This window comes from Capricornis sumatraensis, chromosome 17 (assembly GCF_032405125.1).
Source record: "Capricornis sumatraensis isolate serow.1 chromosome 17, serow.2, whole genome shotgun sequence".
NCBI lineage: Eukaryota > Metazoa > Chordata > Mammalia > Artiodactyla > Bovidae > Capricornis > Capricornis sumatraensis.
This window is the reverse complement of record NC_091085.1, coordinates 32,389,811-32,411,782: the sequence shown is the minus strand read 5'-3', so window position 1 is coordinate 32,411,782 and position 21,972 is coordinate 32,389,811. Positions and strand designations below refer to the sequence as shown.

At 37.7% G+C, this 21,972-nt stretch overlaps 1 protein-coding gene across 1 annotated transcript; it reads left to right on the top strand.

Moving 5' to 3' along the window:
* Nucleotides 1-1,047: 1,047 nt before the first annotated feature.
* Nucleotides 1,048-21,575, top strand: PCDH10 (protocadherin 10). Its single transcript, XM_068990292.1, has 5 exons — nucleotides 1,048-3,675; nucleotides 5,306-5,364; nucleotides 5,913-6,019; nucleotides 14,202-14,507; nucleotides 21,535-21,575. The coding sequence occupies exons 1-5, from the start codon at nucleotides 1,048-1,050 to the stop codon at nucleotides 21,573-21,575; spliced, it is 3,141 nt and encodes a 1,046-aa protein (XP_068846393.1).
* Nucleotides 21,576-21,972: the final 397 nt, after the last annotated feature.

Sequence of the window (21,972 nt, the reverse complement as noted above, 5' to 3'; positions counted from 1 at the left end):
CTCGCTCTCACACTCACACTCACCCAGGCAGCCCAGGCGCGGGTTCCATCCCGCCCGGCCCGGTTACTGCGTGACGCGCCTTCTTGACGGCCGGTTTGTCCAATTAGCTCTGACTCGGTGGGTGGTGCTCCTCGGCGATTGGTTGGCAGAATGAGGGCGCTGCGCAAAAACAGAGAAGCGGAGCGCTCGGAGCTCAGAAACTGCCAGCCGAGATCGCAGGCTTAGGGCTGAGGCAGGAGGAGGAGGGAAGAACTGAAAAGCAGAGAGACAGGTTAGAGGAAAGAAGAGGCTTGGGAAGAAAACAGCAAAAAAGAAACTGCTCCTCACAGTTACTGAGAGGCAAACGACGGTGGAGATGAGGACAGAGAGAGGCAAGACTCTGACAGCCAAAACAGACAAATAGAGCGAAAGAGGAAAAAATGGCAAGAACATCCATCCGGAAAAATGAAGAGAATGAAAGTTTTATGCTGCAGAGCCATTCTATGCTTTTCCGGCACAAAATTCCCTCGCTGTTTTTAAGCCCTTTTGCATTTGCCAGCCGTTGACAGTAAGAGGCATGTTCAGCGGTGCCAACAGCATCTCCTCTTCCTTCTCCTCTTCCTCTTCATCTTCCTCCTCCTCCTTTTCCTTTTCCTCCTCCTTCTTCTCCTCCCATCAGCGAGAAGACAAACCGAGGACAGTCTTGAAATACCGAAATTTCCTCCTTGGGATTTGCCAGCGCCGCGTTGCGCCAAGACTGTCGGAATAAAGGACGCTGACTATTGTATTATTATTTTATTAATTGGTCAGTAGGAAGATTACAGATGAGGAAAGGGGACGCCTGTCACCCTTCCTGCTCTAAGATTAAATAATGAGGTTGAATTGGGGGAAACCCTAAAATGAAGCAAAAGAAATAAGATTTGTAAGGACAGAAAGCCACAGGAGCCCCCCCACATAGCGCACTTTTATTTGTATTTTTTGAGATTTTTTTTTTTTTTTTTCGTGGTGGTGGGGGAGGTGATTGGGTGGCTGACTGGCTGCGGGAAGCTGCTTCCTTTCCCTTTGGAGATGATTGTGCTATTATTCTTTGCCTTGCTCTGGATGGTGGAAGGAGTCTTTTCCCAGCTTCACTACACGGTGCAAGAGGAGCAGGAACATGGCACTTTCGTGGGGAATATCGCTGAAGATCTGGGCTTGGACATTACAAAACTTTCGGCTCGCGGCTTTCAAACGGCGCCCAACTCTCGGACCCCTTACTTGGACCTCAACCTGGAGACCGGGGTGTTGTACGTGAATGAGAAGATTGACCGCGAGCAAATCTGCAAGCAGAGCCCGTCCTGCGTCTTGCACCTGGAGGTCTTCTTGGAGAACCCCTTGGAGCTGTTCCGGGTGGAGATCGAGGTGCTGGACATCAACGACAATCCCCCCTCCTTCCCGGAGCCGGACTTGACCGTAGAGATCTCTGAGAGCGCCACGCCGGGCACCCGCTTCCCCTTGGAGAGCGCATTCGACCCAGACGTGGGTACCAACTCCTTGCGCGACTACGAGATCACCCCCAACAGCTACTTCTCCCTGGACGTGCAGACCCAGGGGGATGGCAACCGATTCGCCGAGCTGGTGCTGGAGAAGCCTCTGGACCGAGAGCAGCAGGCGGTGCACCGCTACGTGCTGACCGCGGTGGACGGGGGAGGAGGGGGAGGCGGAGAAGGAGGAGGAGGCGGCGGCGGGGGAGGGGGCCTGCTCCCCCAGCAGCAGCGCACCGGCACGGCCCTACTCACCATCCGAGTGCTGGACTCCAACGACAATGTGCCCGCCTTCGACCAACCCGTCTACACTGTGTCCCTACCAGAGAACTCGCCGCCTGGTACGCTCGTGATCCAGCTTAACGCCACAGACCCAGATGAGGGCCAGAATGGAGAGGTCGTGTACTCCTTCAGCAGCCACATTTCGCCCCGGGCACGCGAGCTCTTCGGACTCTCCCCTCGCACCGGCCGGCTGGAGGTGAGCGGCGAGCTGGACTACGAAGAGAGCCCGGTGTACCAAGTGTACGTTCAAGCCAAGGACCTGGGCCCCAACGCCGTGCCTGCGCACTGCAAGGTGATAGTGAGGGTGCTTGATGCCAATGACAACGCGCCGGAGATCAGCTTCAGCACCGTGAAGGAGGCGGTGAGCGAGGGCGCGGCGCCCGGCACGGTGGTGGCCTTGTTCAGCGTAACCGACCGCGACTCAGAGGAGAATGGGCAGGTGCAGTGCGAGCTGCTGGGGGATGTGCCGTTCCGCCTCAAGTCTTCCTTCAAGAACTACTATACCATCGTGACCGAGGCCCCTCTGGACCGAGAGGCGGGGGACTCCTACACCCTGACCGTGGTGGCTCGCGACCGGGGCGAGCCTGCACTCTCCACCAGTAAGTCCATCCAGGTGCAAGTGTCAGATGTGAACGACAACGCACCGCGCTTCAGCCAGCCGGTCTACGACGTGTATGTGACCGAAAACAACGTGCCAGGCGCCTACATCTACGCGGTGAGCGCCACAGACCGTGATGAGGGCGCCAACGCCCAGCTAGCCTACTCTATCCTGGAGTGCCAGATCCAGGGCATGAGCGTCTTCACTTACGTGTCCATCAACTCCGAGAACGGCTACCTGTACGCCCTGCGCTCCTTTGACTATGAACAGCTCAAGGACTTCAGCTTCCAAGTGGAAGCGCGGGACGCCGGTAGCCCCCAGGCGCTGGCTGGCAACGCCACTGTCAACATCCTCATCGTGGATCAGAACGACAACGCTCCTGCCATCGTAGCCCCCCTTCCGGGGCGCAACGGGACTCCGGCGCGCGAGGTGCTGCCCCGCTCGGCTGAGCCCGGTTACCTGCTGACCCGCGTGGCCGCGGTGGACGCAGATGACGGCGAGAACGCCCGGCTCACCTACAGCATTGTGAGGGGTAACGAAATGAACCTCTTCCGCATGGACTGGCGCACCGGGGAGCTCCGTACAGCGCGCCGGGTGCCAGCCAAGCGCGACCCCCAGCGGCCTTACGAACTGGTGATCGAGGTGCGCGACCACGGGCAACCTCCCCTGTCCTCCACCGCCACCTTGGTGGTGCAGCTGGTGGATGGCGCTGTCGAGCCCCAGGGCGGGGGCGGGGGCGGGGGCGGGGGGTCAGGAGAGCACCAGCGCCCCAGCCGCTCCGGCGGCGGGGAGACGTCGCTGGACCTCACCCTTATCCTCATCATCGCGCTGGGCTCGGTATCCTTCATCTTCCTTCTGGCCATGATCGTGCTTGCCGTGCGTTGCCAGAAAGAGAAAAAGCTGAATATCTACACGTGTCTGGCCAGCGACTGCTGCCTATGCTGCTGCTGTGGCAGCGGGGGGTCGACCTGCTGTGGCCGCCAAGCCCGGGCGCGCAAGAAGAAACTCAGCAAGTCAGACATCATGCTGGTTCAAAGCTCCAACGTACCCAGTAATCCCGCCCAGGTGCCGGTGGAGGAGTCCGGGGGCTTTGGCTCCCATCACCACAACCAGAATTACTGCTACCAGGTCTGCCTGACCCCCGAGTCCGCCAAAACCGACCTGATGTTCCTTAAGCCCTGCAGCCCATCGCGGAGTACGGACACTGAGCACAACCCCTGCGGGGCCATCGTCACCGGTTACACAGACCAGCAGCCCGACATCATCTCCAACGGAAGCATTTTGTCCAACGAGGTAAGGCTGAAGCGAAAGGACCACCATCTCTCATCTCCTCCATCCGAAAGCCTCCTCTAGCCCGGCCCTTGTATCTCTGGTGCACTGTGTATTTATTTTTAGGATATTAGCTTATTTGTATCTTTGTGGGGGCAGGAATGGAAAGCCGCCTCTCCCACCCTTTCCTGTGTAACTTAAACTTCGTGTTGTCCCTAATTTTCTGCGCTCCACCCTTCCACATTTATTTTCATCCCCTTCCTCTGGTACTTTGCCACCTTGGACCCTTCTTCTTCCCTCTGGCATCTTTCCTTTAAAATCCTAGTCCCCTCACCCCACCCCACCCCACCCCAGTCCCTTCCCTTCTTAGAAAGCTGGAGGTAAAGGAGAAAGTGCCCGAGGGGAGAGGGAAATGCAGGGAGGGACCTTCTGGCACTGGCAAAGGTCTTTTTTTCTCTTTGCATTTGTCCCAAGCATAATAAAGTTAATTGTTTAGCTTTGTTTATCGATGCCTTCAGTCGCGTGTAAAAAGTAAGCTATAGATTGTTTAACTTTGCACAGTTGTCTAAACTCGAATGCATGTTTTAGTGAATGAGTTATCAGATCCTTGTTCTCTGAACTCGGGTTGCAAAAAAAAGCCTTCAGTTCTACTCTGGACAGCATTTACAGACGTTTTCTTGAAGCCCAACGCCCACACAGTGTGAATTTGAATGAAGTTGCTTTGGCACAAACCCCTGTAAGCGTAAACTCACGGAAAGGCTTCAACAGTTCTTGTCTTACATATTCCTTTTAGCTAATAATCACCTTCTTGCCATCGTTTTTGATGAATCACTGCTGTTGGCTTTCTTTATCAAAGAATTTGGCTTGTCAATTCCGATTTCCTTTTTTAAGATGGAGAAGTGGCAAAGTTGAAAGGAGGGAGGGAGAGGGAGAACAGAGTTGATTTCTGTAAAAGAAAGTTTGGACCGGAAAAGGTGTGTGTGGGGTGGTGGAGGCGGGGAGGAGAATGCAGAGTGTGTTCTGAGGGGGAAAGAATTGGGGCCAGAAGGGAAGCGGGTATTATGAACTCCTTTTTTTGGCAGGTTATTTTATTTATTTTGAGTCTTAGATATTATTCATTGACTTTCATGAATATTTGTACAGCTCATTTGTATCTTAAGCACATTTTGAAAATAAACAACAAAATAATTCCATAAAATATCCAACCTTTTTGCTTATTGAGCGTGCTGTTTTTCTTGTGTCAACCCAGTATGCACCTAAACACTTTTTTAGGCCACTGGAAGAAAGACTGCAGCGTATATCTAGGTTGACTCTATTGGAGACAATAGTTCATGAGGGCCAGCTATGAGGTTATTAGCATTCTCTCCTTAAAACACACAGACACACACATACACACACACACTTAAAATTGGCCTTTTATTTGTGTACTTTTTTAACCTTTACTGAAAATCTAGATATGCAAAATCTGCATATCTTCTTGCCTTTACTAGCACTAGTCTTTATAAAAACTAGTCTGAGGTCTTAGAACAGCTTAGAAATTCCTCAAAAATGTACACAATTACTTAAGCTACAAATGGTTCCTAGCCTCAAAATCAGACTGTTAGTTAAACCTATAGCCTTCGAATGCTCTTGATTTATTTTTTTTTTTTTCTAGACTAAACACCAGAGAGCAGAGCTCAGCTATCTAGTTGACAGACCTCGCCGAGTTAACAGGTATGGACTCCTTTTTTTTTCCTAGCTTGGTATATAGACAAATTACGACCTACTAAAAGTAGGAATTAGGTATCTTATTCAACATAAAAATAGAAAATGATAAAATATTTCCAATTAGGACAGGACATAAATATTGATTATATTAGGTTTTCTAGACAATAAATTAAAAAATATTGGTGTGTTTCTTCTATATACAACCACTGAGTATATTTGAATATTTTGTCAGTTTACACTCCTACACTGCTTCTGGTAATCTTTCTAACTATTCCAGACATATACATATATATCTGTCCTATGAAAATGATATAAGCATATGCTTAGCTCCAATCATAGAATAATGATTGAACTTTACATGCCTTAAGGGCTCAAACTGACTGCTGATGCTTGGTGTTGGAGAGTTAGGCTTCAGGTTTTAAAAACTAGCTTTAAGCAGAAATCAAGAGCTACAAGCATCTGCAGCACCATAGGTGACCATGTGGTGGCAGAAGAATGTTTTCTGTGTTTCTTCAATCTTTTTTATTCTAATATTCACATTTTTGTACTTCTAGTTCTGCATTCCAGGAAGCCGACATAGTAAGCTCTAAGGACAGTGGTCATGGAGACAGTGAACAGGGAGATAGTGATCATGACGCCACCAACCGCGGCCAGTCAGCTGGTAAGTGTGATTAAAGGGCGATGCTGACTTTTATAGTGGATTTTTTAAAAATAAATCCTGAGAGCACGATGTTTTAGGTAGTTTTTAGTGTTAGTAAACCTACAGAAAACTGGTGTCATCCTATGTTGACAATTGTATACTCAAAGGGACTTGTAATACAGTCTAGTGTTCCTTTAGAGAATGAAAGTTAGAAATTCATTGTGGAATACGTGAGATCACAAAACTTTTATTTTTTATGTCATGTTCTTTCCGGGAATTATATTGCATACAAAGGACATAGATTTCTCACCTGGTCCAGTCCCCAGTCTTCAGTCAATTAAGCTATTATTAGACTTGCTTATGGATGAAATAACAGAAGATGGATGAAATTGGTTGACCTGCACAAGGTCACAAGAGGATAAGTGGATGACTGGGAACCAAAATCCAAATTTTCTCATTTCCAGAGCAATGCATTTTACATATCACTGAATATTGAATGAGAGAAGGAATGGTGATTAAAAGTCATGAATAGATTGAAAGCAGGATTTCCAAAGCTGGATTCTTAGGCTTTGAGACATTAGTAAACATTTGATAATGTACATTTTCTGAAGCATTCCTCATATTTTCAACAGGATCCATGTTCAAAAGTTGATCTCTGGGTGTATTTGCATGTAAAGCTTGAAGGTAGTCCCTGATGGAGTTACAATGTGATACATATTTTTTTACTTTGTTTTACTTTATTTTACTTTACTTTTTTCCAGTATACATGTCCCCTTTAAGTTTTATAGATCCTGATAACTCTAGTTACTAATAATTAAAGAAGTCACTGAAAAGAAATAAAATATGTACCTTAAAATAATGAGAACAATTTCACAAGGTTTGGATTTTCTTTCTACTTTGCATTTCAACGATGAAGGATGCTTTTTGAATTTTTTTTTAAACTTTTTCTCTTTCAACTGAGTTTTGTGTTTATCTGACACATACAGCAATGCAAAGGCAAGCTGACTTGTGTCACTTCTAAAAAACGCCCATCTGTTTGGAGCTTCAGCTTCATTCACTTGAGCTTTTAAGGTTTATTTTGGTTAGTGATTAAGCCATAGGGAGATGGGGTTCTCATTTTCAAGGTAACATTGATCCTCGAGAGCACCCATTCCTTAACACACTCCATGGACCTCTGAAAGGGGTTGAGGCAGTGTGTCAAAGGGCAGTACCCGCCCCACCGTCGCCTGGCAGCCATGGTGGCTGCAGGCCTCTCTCTTGGCTCATGTGTGGTGTGTCTGAGGCTGCCTTGGCCTTGGGAAACGCAGGCAGGAGGAGGGGGAGAAAAGACTGCTCAAGGGTCTCTTTATATTGCTGCAAGTCATTAATATGCAGACCTAATGAGACTTAGAACTGCCAAGAATCCCCGGAGGTCCCTGCCCCTTGCGGGCCTTCATGCTAAGTGAACAGAGCATCTATTTAGTGTCTGGGAACCTGACAACAAACCAGATCTTGCCAGAAGTTTATATTTGAGTACAAAGTCCCTTTCATTTTTGGCCTATATATGACATATGATTTATTGTTATCTTTTAAAAGGTGTACGTTTGGAATTGCTCATTCCTATTCTTTTTTCAGTTTCTAATTTCATAGTCAGCCTTTTAAAGCTTTTGAAACAAAATGTTTAACATTAAAAAAAAAAAAAGAAAATTCCCCGCTGCATGTTTCCTTGTGGGTGTATTTTATTCCTTTCCCACTCCCCCTTACTTTTTTTTTTTTTTTTTCTGTAGCACTCCAGTCTCAATGAACATTTCAATTAGTTTAGTTCCTCAGACATAATGAGCCATAATAACTTAACTGAAGAAAGAGAAAGAAATAAACATCTGCAAAAAGTGCTAAATTTGGAAGATGGATGGGAATATGTTCTTATCAATGTGCCTTCCCAGCGGCTCTTTTATTTCGCAAGCACTCAATGTTGCCATTTTGATAGCATTACTTACAAATTATTTGAGATGTCAAAACATTTGAAAATGTTAAATGCTAAATTGTGTTTGGAAAACATGTTTAAAAGCAGGGTGGTTTTCATTTTTCTTATTAAAATGGCAAATTCTTTTTTTCTGTCTTTAGGTTTTTAACATGTAAGAATATTACAGAGTTAACAATCTGTGGATCTATTTCATTAGCATTTATAGGGTTGCCACAACATACTGGGCATAGTGATAGCTGTTTTTGAATTGTATTAACACACTTGTATTGAGAAATAATTACACATTTGTGTGCTGAATTGCAGTCAGATTTAATATATCTAGTTTCATTGTTAAAATGATTCTGCATTGTTTATCTTTTAAAGTATAAAACCCTAAATGCAGAGAATTAAGATGCCTTTACTTAATGACTTTTTTCCAGTCCATTCTTTGTTGTGTACTATAAACTTCACACCAAGTAGCTAGAGTTAATTTCCTAAAAGTTAAGCCTATCTCAGGCAAACAGTTACATCTGCTTTATTTCCTTGTATAACCAGATATTGATGATCTTCCAATTTCGCAATATTTAGAGAATATTCTTCATTACACATCTGTTTCCAGGGTTAGGATATGAAAAACTTTTGAGCTAATAAGCAAATCCCACTCAACTTTAGGTTTTAAAGGGGAAAGTTAGACTATCATGGAAAAACAACACTGAAAAGACACGAATTCTGAATTCTCTAGTTTGAACCTCATTTCATGTTACATAGTATACACTGTTTAGCTTAGTTCTTCACCTGTTTAAGCTTCCTAAGTCTTTATTTATTCCCACTTTCATTTTCCGTGTTAACATTAATTTGTATTTATTTATTTGGATATGCCTTCCGTTTATTCTTCTATGAACAGTTTTCTTTTTTGTTCTTTCTCCCTCTGCCCCACTTGCTTTTCTCCTCTCTAAGCCATTTGCAGTCACCAATTTTGTTCATAGAAGGGCTTTAAACACAGAGGCAGCTGCACAGAGAATCACATAAGCTTTTTCAGTTTTCCACTGCACCTGGCTCCATGTGTGGAATTCTTCGACTTGACCACTGGTCTGTGGCACTTTCTTTCTATAGCCTTGTCAAGGTGCTTTCCGTTTTTTTCAGTGCACTATTGATGTATTGGTTAGGTATGGCAGAAGTCCAAGGAGATGTGGTAAATGCTTGCATAAACCATCACAAGGGGAGAAACTGATTAATCGCAGCTTAAATAGCCAAAAAAAAAAAAAAAAGAAAGAAAAAAAGCCAAAGTGAACTTAAAACTAGTATATGTTCAATTTTATAATACCATTAGATTAAAAGATAGATTTTTTTTGTCTGATTTAAATACTGATACAACATTTTTAGCTGTATAGTCTTAAACATTTTAGTATTATTGGAGGTAGATTTAAGGAGATCTATTTAGCTGTAAGTAGTTGTTTCCCCCCACCCATTTATTAAATACTTACAATGTACACACTATATTAAATTTGAATTTATTTTTAATAATTGACCTTCTTAAAATGTATATTGAAAAAAACCCTCATAAGTTAATGTTACTTGTTATAGTTTACCTGAAAATTTTCAAATTTCTCTTCTAAATTTTTATTTTATTTAAAACGCATGTTAGCTTCTAAAAGTGTTTATTTCTTAACTAATTATTATGAGACTTGTACATGGTCAAAACTTGACTATAAATTTAAAAAGTGATTTATACTGTCAGTGTCTTCATACTAGTAGAAAAACATATATCATGAAATAAATTAAGCCATTGTACTACTACTGCAATATCAATAAGAATTTTCGGCCTATCATAAACTTAAAAGTTTCCCTTTCTCAACTCCAATAAGAATTTAGATATTGGCAGTTAGCTTCTGGCTTTATAAATACGGTGAATTTATACCATAGTCTGAATAAGCAAAAGCTTTCTGCTCAGGTTTCTGGTGAAAATATGAGCTACAACTAGGTAATGCAGAGACATTTACAATTGAAAAAGATATAAGACAAATATTAAGATAAAATGAAGAAAAATATAAACATATTGAAATATGTTAGATAGTGAGAAAATTTTGATGTGCATGTTTTGATTTTTTCATAGATGAATTATGTTGTAAAATCTCTGTTCCCGAACCAAACCAAAAACTACAGAAATTTTGGTGATTATTTTTAATATCTCTAATTTCTCCAGTGTTAAATAATTAAAAGAAAATTTACAATTTCATCAAAAATATGTGTGTTGATTTTATAAACTAGTTTATCACATTTGGGGAAAAATACATTTTTTGAAGGCTTGTTACATGAGAAAGGTCCATGTAATTTTATTGTATTTAATTCATCAGGAAACAGAACAAACTGACTATAATTACATTTTTTAAATCACAGTTTGTTCTCAGTGGTAATATCACAGCCTCTGACTATAAGGGATCAAGTTACTTGCTAGTGTAAAAAGATGTATTTTAAAATTTGTCTAAATATATCTCTATATAACAGGCAGTCTATCACTTCAGCTGTCGTGCCATGTAGAACAGACCATTTCCAAGAAATGGAAAAAAATAAATTGCAAATAAAATCTGTATGTTGAAATGTTTCTTTAGGAATGACCAAAACTTCATAACTCAGGTGTGGCCTGTAGTTTTCTGCTATACAAGTCTCACAAGTTCTAAAATAAGGGCATTTGAATGAGAAAAATAAATGGTGTTGAAGTTATTTTCTCTTGGGCCTTCAACCTAAGATGTTAAAAATTTCCAAAAGCAGTGTGAAAGATAACGCATTTTTAAATGTCCCATGTACTGAAATACTTGGCATTCCGGTCCTTTGTGCAGTCATTGACCACCACAAAACTTAAACATGCCTCTGCTTGTCTGGTCATTAAAATAGTATACTTAATGGGATCTGCTGCTGCTGCTGCTTCTGCTAAGTCGTTTCAGTCGTGTCCGACTCTGTGCCACCCCATAGATGGGGGCCAACTGTCTCTGGGATTCTCCAGGCAAGACACTGGAGTGGGTTGCCATTTCCTTCTCCAATGCATGAACTAGTGATATATGAAAAAAGATAAAGTCATTTTCATCTTTCAGTGGCTCCCTAAGGTGAGGCCAGGTAATGGGCACAATTTATTTGGTTCTCAAACTATACATTTGAGACGAAAAAAAAAATTTTTTTCAATGAATATTTCTAAAACTTATTTGAAATTTACTGATATACATTTTATGTGATTAAAAAAATTGTTTCTACATCTGATATTTTCGTCATGAGAAATTAGTACACTTGTTTTGTTGGTAAAACATGTGAAACATATTCATGCACAAGGTATGCCATCTTCCGTCTCCTTGTAGTTACATAAAGCTGTGTTATCACTATGGGAATCCCACTTTAAAAGGAGTAGCTCATAAATTTATGAGGAACATTATGAACAAGTGTTGTTCCCCTTTCAGGCAGGTGACACCATTTATCCAAGAGAAAACTTTATCATATTTCTCACTGTTCTTGTTATGCACATGATAATTTTTTTGTACAGGTTTCAAGTCAGAGAACTTTATTTCATCATCTAAGGGAATTTTAACTAGCGTCTAATAAGGCAAAGAGGCAGAAAACCATACACTTTAAGAGAAGAAATTTAGCACAATTGAATATCAACTAGCCATGAAAACAAGTTCTAATAAAAGTACCTTCTAACATCTCATAAAAGTACCTTCAAATATCTTAAAGATAATGCAGAGACTAGATCATTAAAACTTTTCTGTGTGATTATCATATTCAGAATTATAAGAATCCTTGGGTACAGTGCTCAAAAAGATGTGAAATATTATTAATGGTCTCATGAGGTGTATTTGAAAGGGTTTTATCAGTTATGTGATGAAAAATTGTATTAATTCCAAATTTTGCATTAGTACGCATCTTTATCAGGATCTGGTAATATAATTCTATCTTAATATTTGAATTTTTCCATCAACTTCAAATTTAATATGATATAAATTTATTTTTAAAATAATTGCCCATAATTGACTTTTAATGGTACCTCTATCTATCAAAAAGACCTTTTATTCCTTATCAGACTATAAATAGGGAGTGTTTAGAGTACACTGAATCAAAATACAGATCTCTCTGGTTCTATAGCTTCTAGTTACCTGCTGTGTCAGTGTGCATCAGGGATATTCTTCTTCCCTTCCTCTTTTTTTTTTTTTTTTTCTAATACCTATCTCCTGATAGGAATAAGATAACTTAACTTCCCTGGTATCTAGAAAATAGTTGACCTGTTTTACTTGCTGATCGTAGTCTGATTCCTTATCCCAGCTTCAACTCACGTTTACGTTCCTCAATAATGCACTGATCAGTAATTTAGTTCTGGGTTTATGCATGACAATTATCAATATATTATTATAATCGAAGTCAGATTTAGCATTATTCATGCTGCGGCTGCTGCTGTTTAGTCGCTAAATCGTGTCAGACTCAGTGTGACCTCGTGCACTGTAGCCTGCCAGGCTCCTCTGCCCATAGGATTTCCCAGGCAAGAAAGCTGGAATGAGTTGCCACTTGCTTCTCCAGTAGATCTCAGTGCAAGGATCAAACTCCCCTCTCTTGCATCTCCTGCTTGGCAGGCAGATTCTTTACCAATAAGCCACCTGGAAAGCCCCAGCATTATACACAGTTTAATTTAAAATTTAAAAAGTCATTATAATGTGAGATTAATACATGATAAGAAATTTGGTGTTATATCTTTAAACAATTTACATAATTAATTGTTTTAAACTCCAGAATACTTGAGGATAATCTGGGGGCTTAGTAATTATGCAAAAATTATTTCTTTGTATTACATAAAAAGCTGTTAACATATGCATATAAAAAAGTAAAGTATTGTGTGTCAGGATTTTACAAACTAAAACTTGCTCAAGAGCTCAAATCACTCATAATATTTATAGAAGAAACAATCAAGTGTTTTCATTACACTCTCTTGATTAAAAAAATAATCCATGGTTTTTTCACACCAGGCATTTCATGCATTTGAGAGTTTCTGACATACAGAATAATCACTCTTTGGTTATTTCTAATTGATCCTATTTTTAAACATATTTAATAAATGCATTGCTCTGTCTAGAAATACATTAAAATGTGATTTTTGTTTGTGTGCTTACTTTTTTACATAATGCTAGTTATCAAATTGAATAACAGATAGTATTCTGTAGTGCCCCAAAATGATATTTTGCTTAAGAGACTGAGTGAGCTTTCTTGGGTCATAAATATCATGTTTAGTATTCTTGTCAGTCTACAGGAGACAATGAAACTTGAAGATGTCATTTGAAATCTTGGTATTCTATGATCAGTAAGCAAACATTTCTGTGTTGTCTGGGACAAGTGTTTTCCAATATAGAACAAGTAATAAGGTATTCGTCAATAGTGTCTGCAGCTGACTCACCTTGCACTTGGTTACCTTGGTTTCACTAATTACAGTCATTTGTTCTGGGCTTGTCTAAGTGGTAAATGATAAGCAGTTTGTAGTAATATGGACTACAAGAGTGTCACTGAAAAATAACTTGTAGGAAGTCATTTTCTAAGAATCTAAAAAAGCATGCTCTTGGCCACTCTTATTTTATTCTTATCATTTATTGGTGTATTGATATGTATGCCCTGTTTCTGTTGAATTTCACTTTTTATTTCATGTCTAGATCTTATTATCTAAATATCATCACTCACACTTCCCATATTTCTTCCATTTTTGTCTTTAAGGAAAAAAATATGACATCATCATTAGAAATTACAGGTAATGAAGGCTTTCCACTTGGGTTTTATTTTTTCTGTTATGAATTTCAGAGATTTTCTTTTTTTTAATATTCATTCTCACTATTTTCTAATTATTTAAATAATTTAGAGTCAATATTTTCCCTCAACATCCTGACCAGTTCAGAAACATCTGTCTCAAAACCCTGTTTGCCAAGAGTCCTACCCTCTACAAAATAATATAAAGCGATCTGGGGCTTCTGTCAGGTTAACACAAGAAAAATCTGTTAAGATACCTTTACCCATTACTCTTTACATTGGCTGTAATTTTTCACTTCTAAGCAGGGAAGATTTCCTGGAGGAGGGTATGGCAGCCCACTCCAGTATTCTTGCCTGGAGAATCTCACGGACAGAGGAGCCTGGTGGGCTACAATTCATAGGGTCACAAGGAGTCGGACATGACTGAGCGGCTGAGCACAGACACAAGCAGCTGGTCGTGTTGATATCCGTAGCTTCTCTGTTTTCTGCTCACAGGTATGGATCTCTTCTCCAACTGCACCGAGGAATGTAAAGCACTTGGCCACTCAGATCGGTGCTGGATGCCCTCCTTTGTCCCTTCTGATGGACGCCAGGCTGCTGATTATCGTAGCAATCTGCATGTTCCTGGCATGGACTCTGTTCCAGACACTGAAGTGTTTGAAACTCCAGAAGCCCAGCCCGGGGCGGAGAGGTCCTTCTCCACCTTCGGCAAAGAGAAGGCCCTTCACAGCACCCTGGAGAGGAAAGAGCTGGATGGACTGCTGTCTAATACACGAGCGCCTTACAAACCACCATATTTGAGTAAGTATTACATAAAAGGCTGTATCAAAGTCTTCCCTTTCAGGAAATAAAGTTCAACATGCCCTTCTTCTTAGTAAAAATAGAATTCAGGTTGTTTTCAAAAACAAAGATAAAAGTGACTCCGGGATGCAGGCAGCACTTTACAATACAAAAACGGATATACTTAACCGGAAGACAGGTTCCTGGGTTAGTATATTAAATCAAACATAACTTCTGATGTTGTTGAAAACATTTTTCAAATGATCTTCATATTTCCTTTGAGTATTGCTCACCTGTTTACTTGATTTCCATGTGTTTTGAAGGGCTTATGTAAGGTGGAAAAACGTCTCGACACAATTCACAGAGAAATTTTGTTTTCTTATTGATACCAGCACTATTGCTTAGTCATCCTTTTCCCATAAAGACATTAAACATATTAGGCTAAGTTCAGAATACACTGCAGCCATCAGTTTGATAATTTTGCATAGTTTAGTAATATGGATTCAAGTCACTTATCACAATCAGAGGAACTACATGATGAAAGCATATCAATACAGCAATATTATTCATTTATTTACAACAATAGGTTCTTCTTCTAATATTGAGACTTTGATAATTGTACTCAGCTCTTTCGATTTGGGGACCCTAGTCTCTAAGTGGATTATTTTATACAATCAGCTGAAAAACAAATGCTTTAGGATTATTTATTATATTTTATTTGAGGGTCTTGATAAAAAAATTATTCCATTTATTCTCTGCTGTAAAGGAATCTTTACTTTTTAGTTAATGGTTAAATACCACTGATGATTCAATATTTTGATCAAACCACATCAACTAATATTTGATAAAAATGGAAATTATAAAAACTTAATCAAAAAATTATTTTTATCTTGTACAGCAAATCCAATGTACATGTCATTTTCGTACTTTCATCTTCCAGTGCAAAAAATAAAAATAATGTTACTATAAATTAGAAACAAAAATGAGCCACTGCAGATATATCATTTCTTTTATGACTTATGAAGTGGGATGAAAAAATACTTATATGAAAGAAAATACCAGAAGAATTTAGCCCTTTTATGTAAATATGAAAGTCATGGATTAAATACAAGGAGGATAAGGATATGACTACAACTCTAGATATTGATAATAAGAGTTATTATCTTATTATTACAAATGTGAATCTGCCATTGAATACATGCATTCTGATAGCATCAATGATCAAATTGTGTATTTAGAAGGATTGCATTCAGTTTTTCAAATCACTTAGGAATGACATAGTATATTAGCATTTCAGAATCAAATAATTATGCCTCTCTATGAATTATTGATATTTGTTTTGCTTCATTTTATAAAGATGAAATATGAGAGCACAAATATTTAAAGAAGGTATTTTGTTGAACTATCTAACAAAATATCTTATAGATGTAATTTGGATGCTAAAGTCCTAATGTTTAACTTACACATCCGCATACACTATAATTTAAAGGAGCTTAAAATCAAATTTTAATAAATAAGGACTATGATTCACTCTTTGCCCTATGATTCACTCTTTGCCCCTCAAACTAAATTTTGGATTTAAAATTTTACTTACCAAAGTTTTCCAAATTTAAAACCACATATTCTCACTAGTGTTTATCTTAAAGTGAAAATATACACTACAGAAATATATTGCCAGTAATGTCAAGGCAAAAATTCAAAGTGTATATGATTCAGAGTAATTCAAATGTGTGTTTCTAAATAAATATACAATATTTTTCTGTTAGCATATATTACCTGGTAATTCTACATTAAATATAGTGAGAAATCACTTCACCCTCTTTAACTCTTAGTGAATACCAACCTTGATGAAGCTTCATTTACATTATAGAACTGAAATTTTGAACATCTATAAAAGTCTTTCTCTACTGACTAGTTCTTCTTTTTATTTTTAAAAATCATGGTAACATTTTTTGTTGATAAAAATTTTAATGCTGCATATATTATAATGCCAATGTCTCTACTTTAGGAGTCTAGTATTTTCACTTAGATCCTTGATTTCAGGGATTATGAAATGTGTTATCAGTTATATGTACTGCTAGAAATCAAAGAATGCATGTATTATTTTACAAAGAAAATTAAGATTTTTTTGCATATTTTCCAGACATGTTTTATAATCAATTAATTTTGAGTAGCAATTTATGTCTTCTGTTTTAGTCAGCTCAGCTCACATTGCTCAAAATTTAGGATTTGAGGTAAAGTGTGACCAGGATGAAAACGAAGCAGAAAATTAGCTATTTTGCTGTTTTTATTTATACTCTCCTCAGTTCTTCATATAACTTTAGTCGTATCTGAACTTTTTTTAACTTCCAGTGTTTAATGTCATCTTAGACACACAGTTATCTTTAAAATTACCTTGTGCCTCTGACTTAATAAGCATAGTCAATTTTATGCTTAATCTAACTATACAAACTATATCAGAACCATCCATTCCTGAGTATTTTGTCCCCAAATTCACATAGTGGTAGTTGTTAATATGTCTATCATTTACCATCAGAAATTAAAATATTCTCATCTTCTAAACTGAAAAGCACGTCCCTTATGTTACTAAAGAAACTAAAAATTAGCACTAAATACCTTTTTTAAAATCAGAGTGTTTAAATAATTCTTGAGAAAGCAGTTTTACTTTTGCTAAACATACATTTAGTTTTTAAATGAACATAATGTACATTTTTATGTTAAAAAATGTAGCTGTATATTTAGTTACTTATGTGAAGCCCTAAAAAACACCCTTATGAGGCTAGTACTATCACTTAGAAATGATCCCAGGGAAATGGTGATACGCTTAATAATACAAATGAGGTCATTGTCTGCACCCAAGAACTTTCCATTTCTACACCTCTGATTGCTAGAGTTAAAATTAAAAATTGGAGGAAAACAACTTTTACACAAAAGTGTGTATATACATGTTTTAAAAATATACTTTGTATTTCTAAATAACTACCTTTATTCAATGTTATTTCTTCCTTTTTCAATGTATAAGAAAAGATCCATGAAGAGTATATACAATGCACTTAATGAAATAGAACTTACTTTTTTAACCAGGAGTAATTTTGAACTTATCTGTTAATACTTAACATCATTAGTCATGAGCACTTTACGACCATGCCTTCTCTTATTTGTGTTATGTTGTAGATTTCTAATACTCTAGTAAGGATCAAAAGAATACACTGAAAGATTTAGAAAATAAATTTAAACATGGTCATACAGTGTTTAGATTTTATTTTAAAATGTTAGTAAATTTTAGCTTAGCTTTACCTTTAATTTTTACTAGAATAATAACAAATAAAATATAACCAACTTTTAATAAAAGTTAATAATTGTTTCAACACTTGCTAAAATGAAATAAAAATATTCTCTGGAGTTTAAAATTCCTTATATTCTTTCATATGGAATTCAATAATTTCTTTAAAACTATAAACATGTTATTTAAAAGTAACGTGTTCCAAGTGACATGATAAGTTAAACATAAAGCAATCTAGCTAGTCCAAGCAAATAAGGAACATAAAAATAATTTAAGTTCAAGAATATAACTAGTAAAAGTTATATCATTAATGTAGTTTAGAAAATCCCAATATTTAAAATAGTATATTTAATACTGGGGACTTCCCTGGTGGCTCAGACCGTTGAGTCTGCCTGCAGTGCATGAGACCCAGGTTCGATCCCTGGGTTGGGAAAATCCCCTGGAGAAAGAAATGGCAACCCACTTCAGTATTCTTGACTGGAGAATACCCATGGACAGAGGAGCCTCAGTTCAGTTCCGTTCAGTCGCTTAGTCCTGTCGGACTCTGCAACCCCATGGACTGCAACACTCCAAGCTTCCCTGTCCATCACTAACTCCTGGAGTTTACTCAAACTCATGTTCATTGAGTCAGTGATGCCATCCAACCATCTGATCCTCTGTCGTCCGCTTCTCCTCCCACTTTCAATCTTTCCCAGCATCAGGGTCTTTTCAAATGAGTCACAGGAGCCTGGCAGGCTACAAAGAGAAGTCACTAAGAGTCGGACACGACTGAATGACTTCACTTTCATTTAACATTATTTTTGTAATCTTTCTTGCTCATGATTTTGGCTTCACATTTTGAACATTATCTCTTCAGATTTTTTTTTTTGTCTGGAAGCAAGTATATCTTTCAGTTTAAATCAGCCTAAACAATACAGTACTAAAGATATAAAGATTTGTGTTTTGGAAACCTGTTGATTTCTTGTCAAAAACATAATCGTTCCCTAAGAACTGAAGACAGTTATAAGATAAATGACTAATGAAGTTTCATCTAAAATGTATTTGTGAAATATTTCTTTTATTTGTTTAAGGAATCATACAAAATAAATTATATTGAATAGAGTGAAAAAGCCTACATTGATACGATTTTTTAAAAATCCTAAATCCATGAAATTTTCTACAGTCCTAGGACTGTAGGAAACCATCTATTGAAAAGTGTTGCAATTGATTCTGTTTTCATATCAAATAACATTTATAGTGGTCCAGGCATGTCAAAAAATTACTCTAGCTGTCTCCTGACCTAACTTTGTTTTTGCCTACTTTGGAGCTCTTTTGAAATTTCAACCGAAATCATATATAACATTAGTGTTAAGAAAAGATGTCAGAATTTGGAAACATTGCATTTAAAATACTGCTGCCACTTTAACTTAGACTTTTCATTGGTGACCATCATTTTAGGAAAAATTCTTTTTTGTATCTATATTATTTCTACCTAGAACTTCTTAAAATTGTAGAGTATATTTTGTTGAGTCCCACCTTTTCCAATCCTTTTATTATTTCAGTCTGCCCTCTAAGTGTTGAAGTCAAGATTGTGTAGGAGCATATATAGAATTCAAAATAAAATGACTTTTCTTAGCAGTACAGATTACCCTTATATCCATGTATAGTGTTTTCTTTGGGATTTGTATATTCCTCTAATGTCATAAACATAGCTTCACTTTACCAAATATTAAATTCCACAAAAGGTATTTCTATATGTGGCCTTTTTAACATTTTTGTTTTTTAGGTCCATACATTACTAAATGAATGGACATCTTTTTCAATATTTTTTTCCTTTTTTTAAAATGGATGTGTTTTTCTGTTCACTTTTTCTTCAAGTTGTACTGCTTTTTTAAAAAAATATCCTATTTCTGAGATTTTTGTTCTCTCACTAATCTTCATAAAAATACATCTAGATTTGTGAGCCTAACTAATTTATTACTTTTTTTAGTTTATCTCTTTGTGACAAACCTCTGGTCTTTGAATCACACCGGTCTTTCTATTTTTCCATTAAATTCTTTTATTTTGTAATTATAAATTAATCTCTCATAGTCAAAAACGTTTACTCACCTCAACTCTGTGAGCAGGAAATGTATGACAACTCAAGATCAGAAGAAACCTGACCCTAGTTCATATTCTCTATATATCTACTGTTAGAATTCAATGTTCACTGAATTTTGCAATATTACACTGTTTTGAAAAATGGTAATCTATTCACAATTCATATCATTATTCCAGTTAACTGATGCAGCAGCTGACTGGAACCTTCCTATACTCTAGATAAGTGAGATGTTATAAGATTATGTTGTTTCTTCTCCTTTAGCTGTTGAGTAATGATCTTCTGTAACTAACATGATTTAAAGTGAAAGATGCAAAAATCTTCTGAGGTGCAGATATGAAACAGAGCAGTTCATTTTAAATCTATACATCTGGCAATTTCTGTGGACAGTTTGCATTTTACTTATTTAGACAGCAGTGCTTCTCTTACAATATGTCATTTAAAAATTTGTGCCTTTGGGTGAAACTAGTTAGTAGCCGATACTTTCTTGGCATATTTAGACTCATTATGCAACTATACATATTATAAGTGCAAAGTAATTATGTGATGGGAAATGAATTAATGGATGAATAAGTGTTATTAAAGTAACCAAATTTTCTTTAATGCTGTCATCGTATTTTAATTTACACACACGTCTACACACAGTTTTGATATCTCTTGGAGAAGGAAATGGCAACCCATTCCAGTAATCTTGCCTGGAAAATCCCATAGACAGAGGACCCTGGCAGGCTACAGTCCATGAGGACACAACAGAGTCAGACAGGACTGAGCAACTAAACAACAGCTACACACAGTTTTGATATCTCTAGGCAAATTATCTGGTAGCTCGGCGGTAAAGAATCTGCCTGCCAATGCACAAGATGGGGGTTAGATCCCTGGGTTGGGAAGATCCCCTGGAGAAGGAAATGGTAACCCACTCCAGTATTCTTGCCTGGGAAATCCCATGGACAGAGAAGCTTGGTGGGTCACAGTTCATGGGGTCACAAAAGATTTGGATACAATTTAGCGACTGAACAACAACAGGCAACTCTCTTTATTCAATTGATAAAACGTTTTAAATTGCTTATATTTCTCTCTAAATAGTGTCTGTAAGCTTTTATGAGGGAAGACAGAGTTTGAACTCATTCAAAATACTGAAATACACCTAACAAAAGTGTTTTGTGAAATATGATGTATTTTTAATACCTTAAGATTTTAAATTTCTTTTGATTTATTTGAAGAATTGAATTCATATCCTAAGGAAGAAATATGTGTGTTTTTATTTCTTAACTCTCTTAGAATTTTAATTGCTCCCCTTTCTGTCTGTAAAACAATACTTTACGTTTTACTTACTAGCAACTTTCGTACATAAGCTCTCATCTTTCACATTTTTTAAAGCTAGTATATGTTCCTTTCTTTGCTCTGTTACAGTTACTTATTCTTCTTACTTAGTTCCCAGGTAGGAGGTGTTTATTTGTGTGTTATTAATTACATTTTTTAATTCATTGATACATGGTTAAATAAAATATTGAAGGTCATACAGAAGAGACAATTGATAAAACTAATTTATATATTTATTCAAAGTTTTACACTGATTAGTAAGTGATTCTTTATCTACATAAAACCATTCTTTTTGTGCACACTTTGCATTCTATTGAATTAACATTTAGCATATTAATATTATTTATATACCTCATTTTATATTACAGATCATTTTCATTCTTTTTCTTATTTTGTACATTGGAAGTAAATCCACATAAGCATTTGTCCATCACGTGAGCCTAACAAAGGAAGATTATCAGTTAAAATATAAATAGAATTATCAATCAAAAGGAATATCTACTTGGGAATTTTTCCTGCCTCATCAGTCTGAAGATCATGGGTCAAAATTTAAATGCATTAATTTATAAAGATATTGTATATAAGTCTGGAATTTACAACTTCAATTGCTTATAAATATCATTAAACATTGTTCAATACTCAATGTGCCAGACTTTTTTTGAGTGAGTCTGCGTCTTCTGAAATCCTTTTAATAGGAATTAGATAGCATCATTTAGACAATGTAGTTTAGAAACTGTTTTGGACCATAAGGTTCATTGTTCAAGATTAGATAATACTACTGAGTCAAGACTAAGCTCAGCATAATG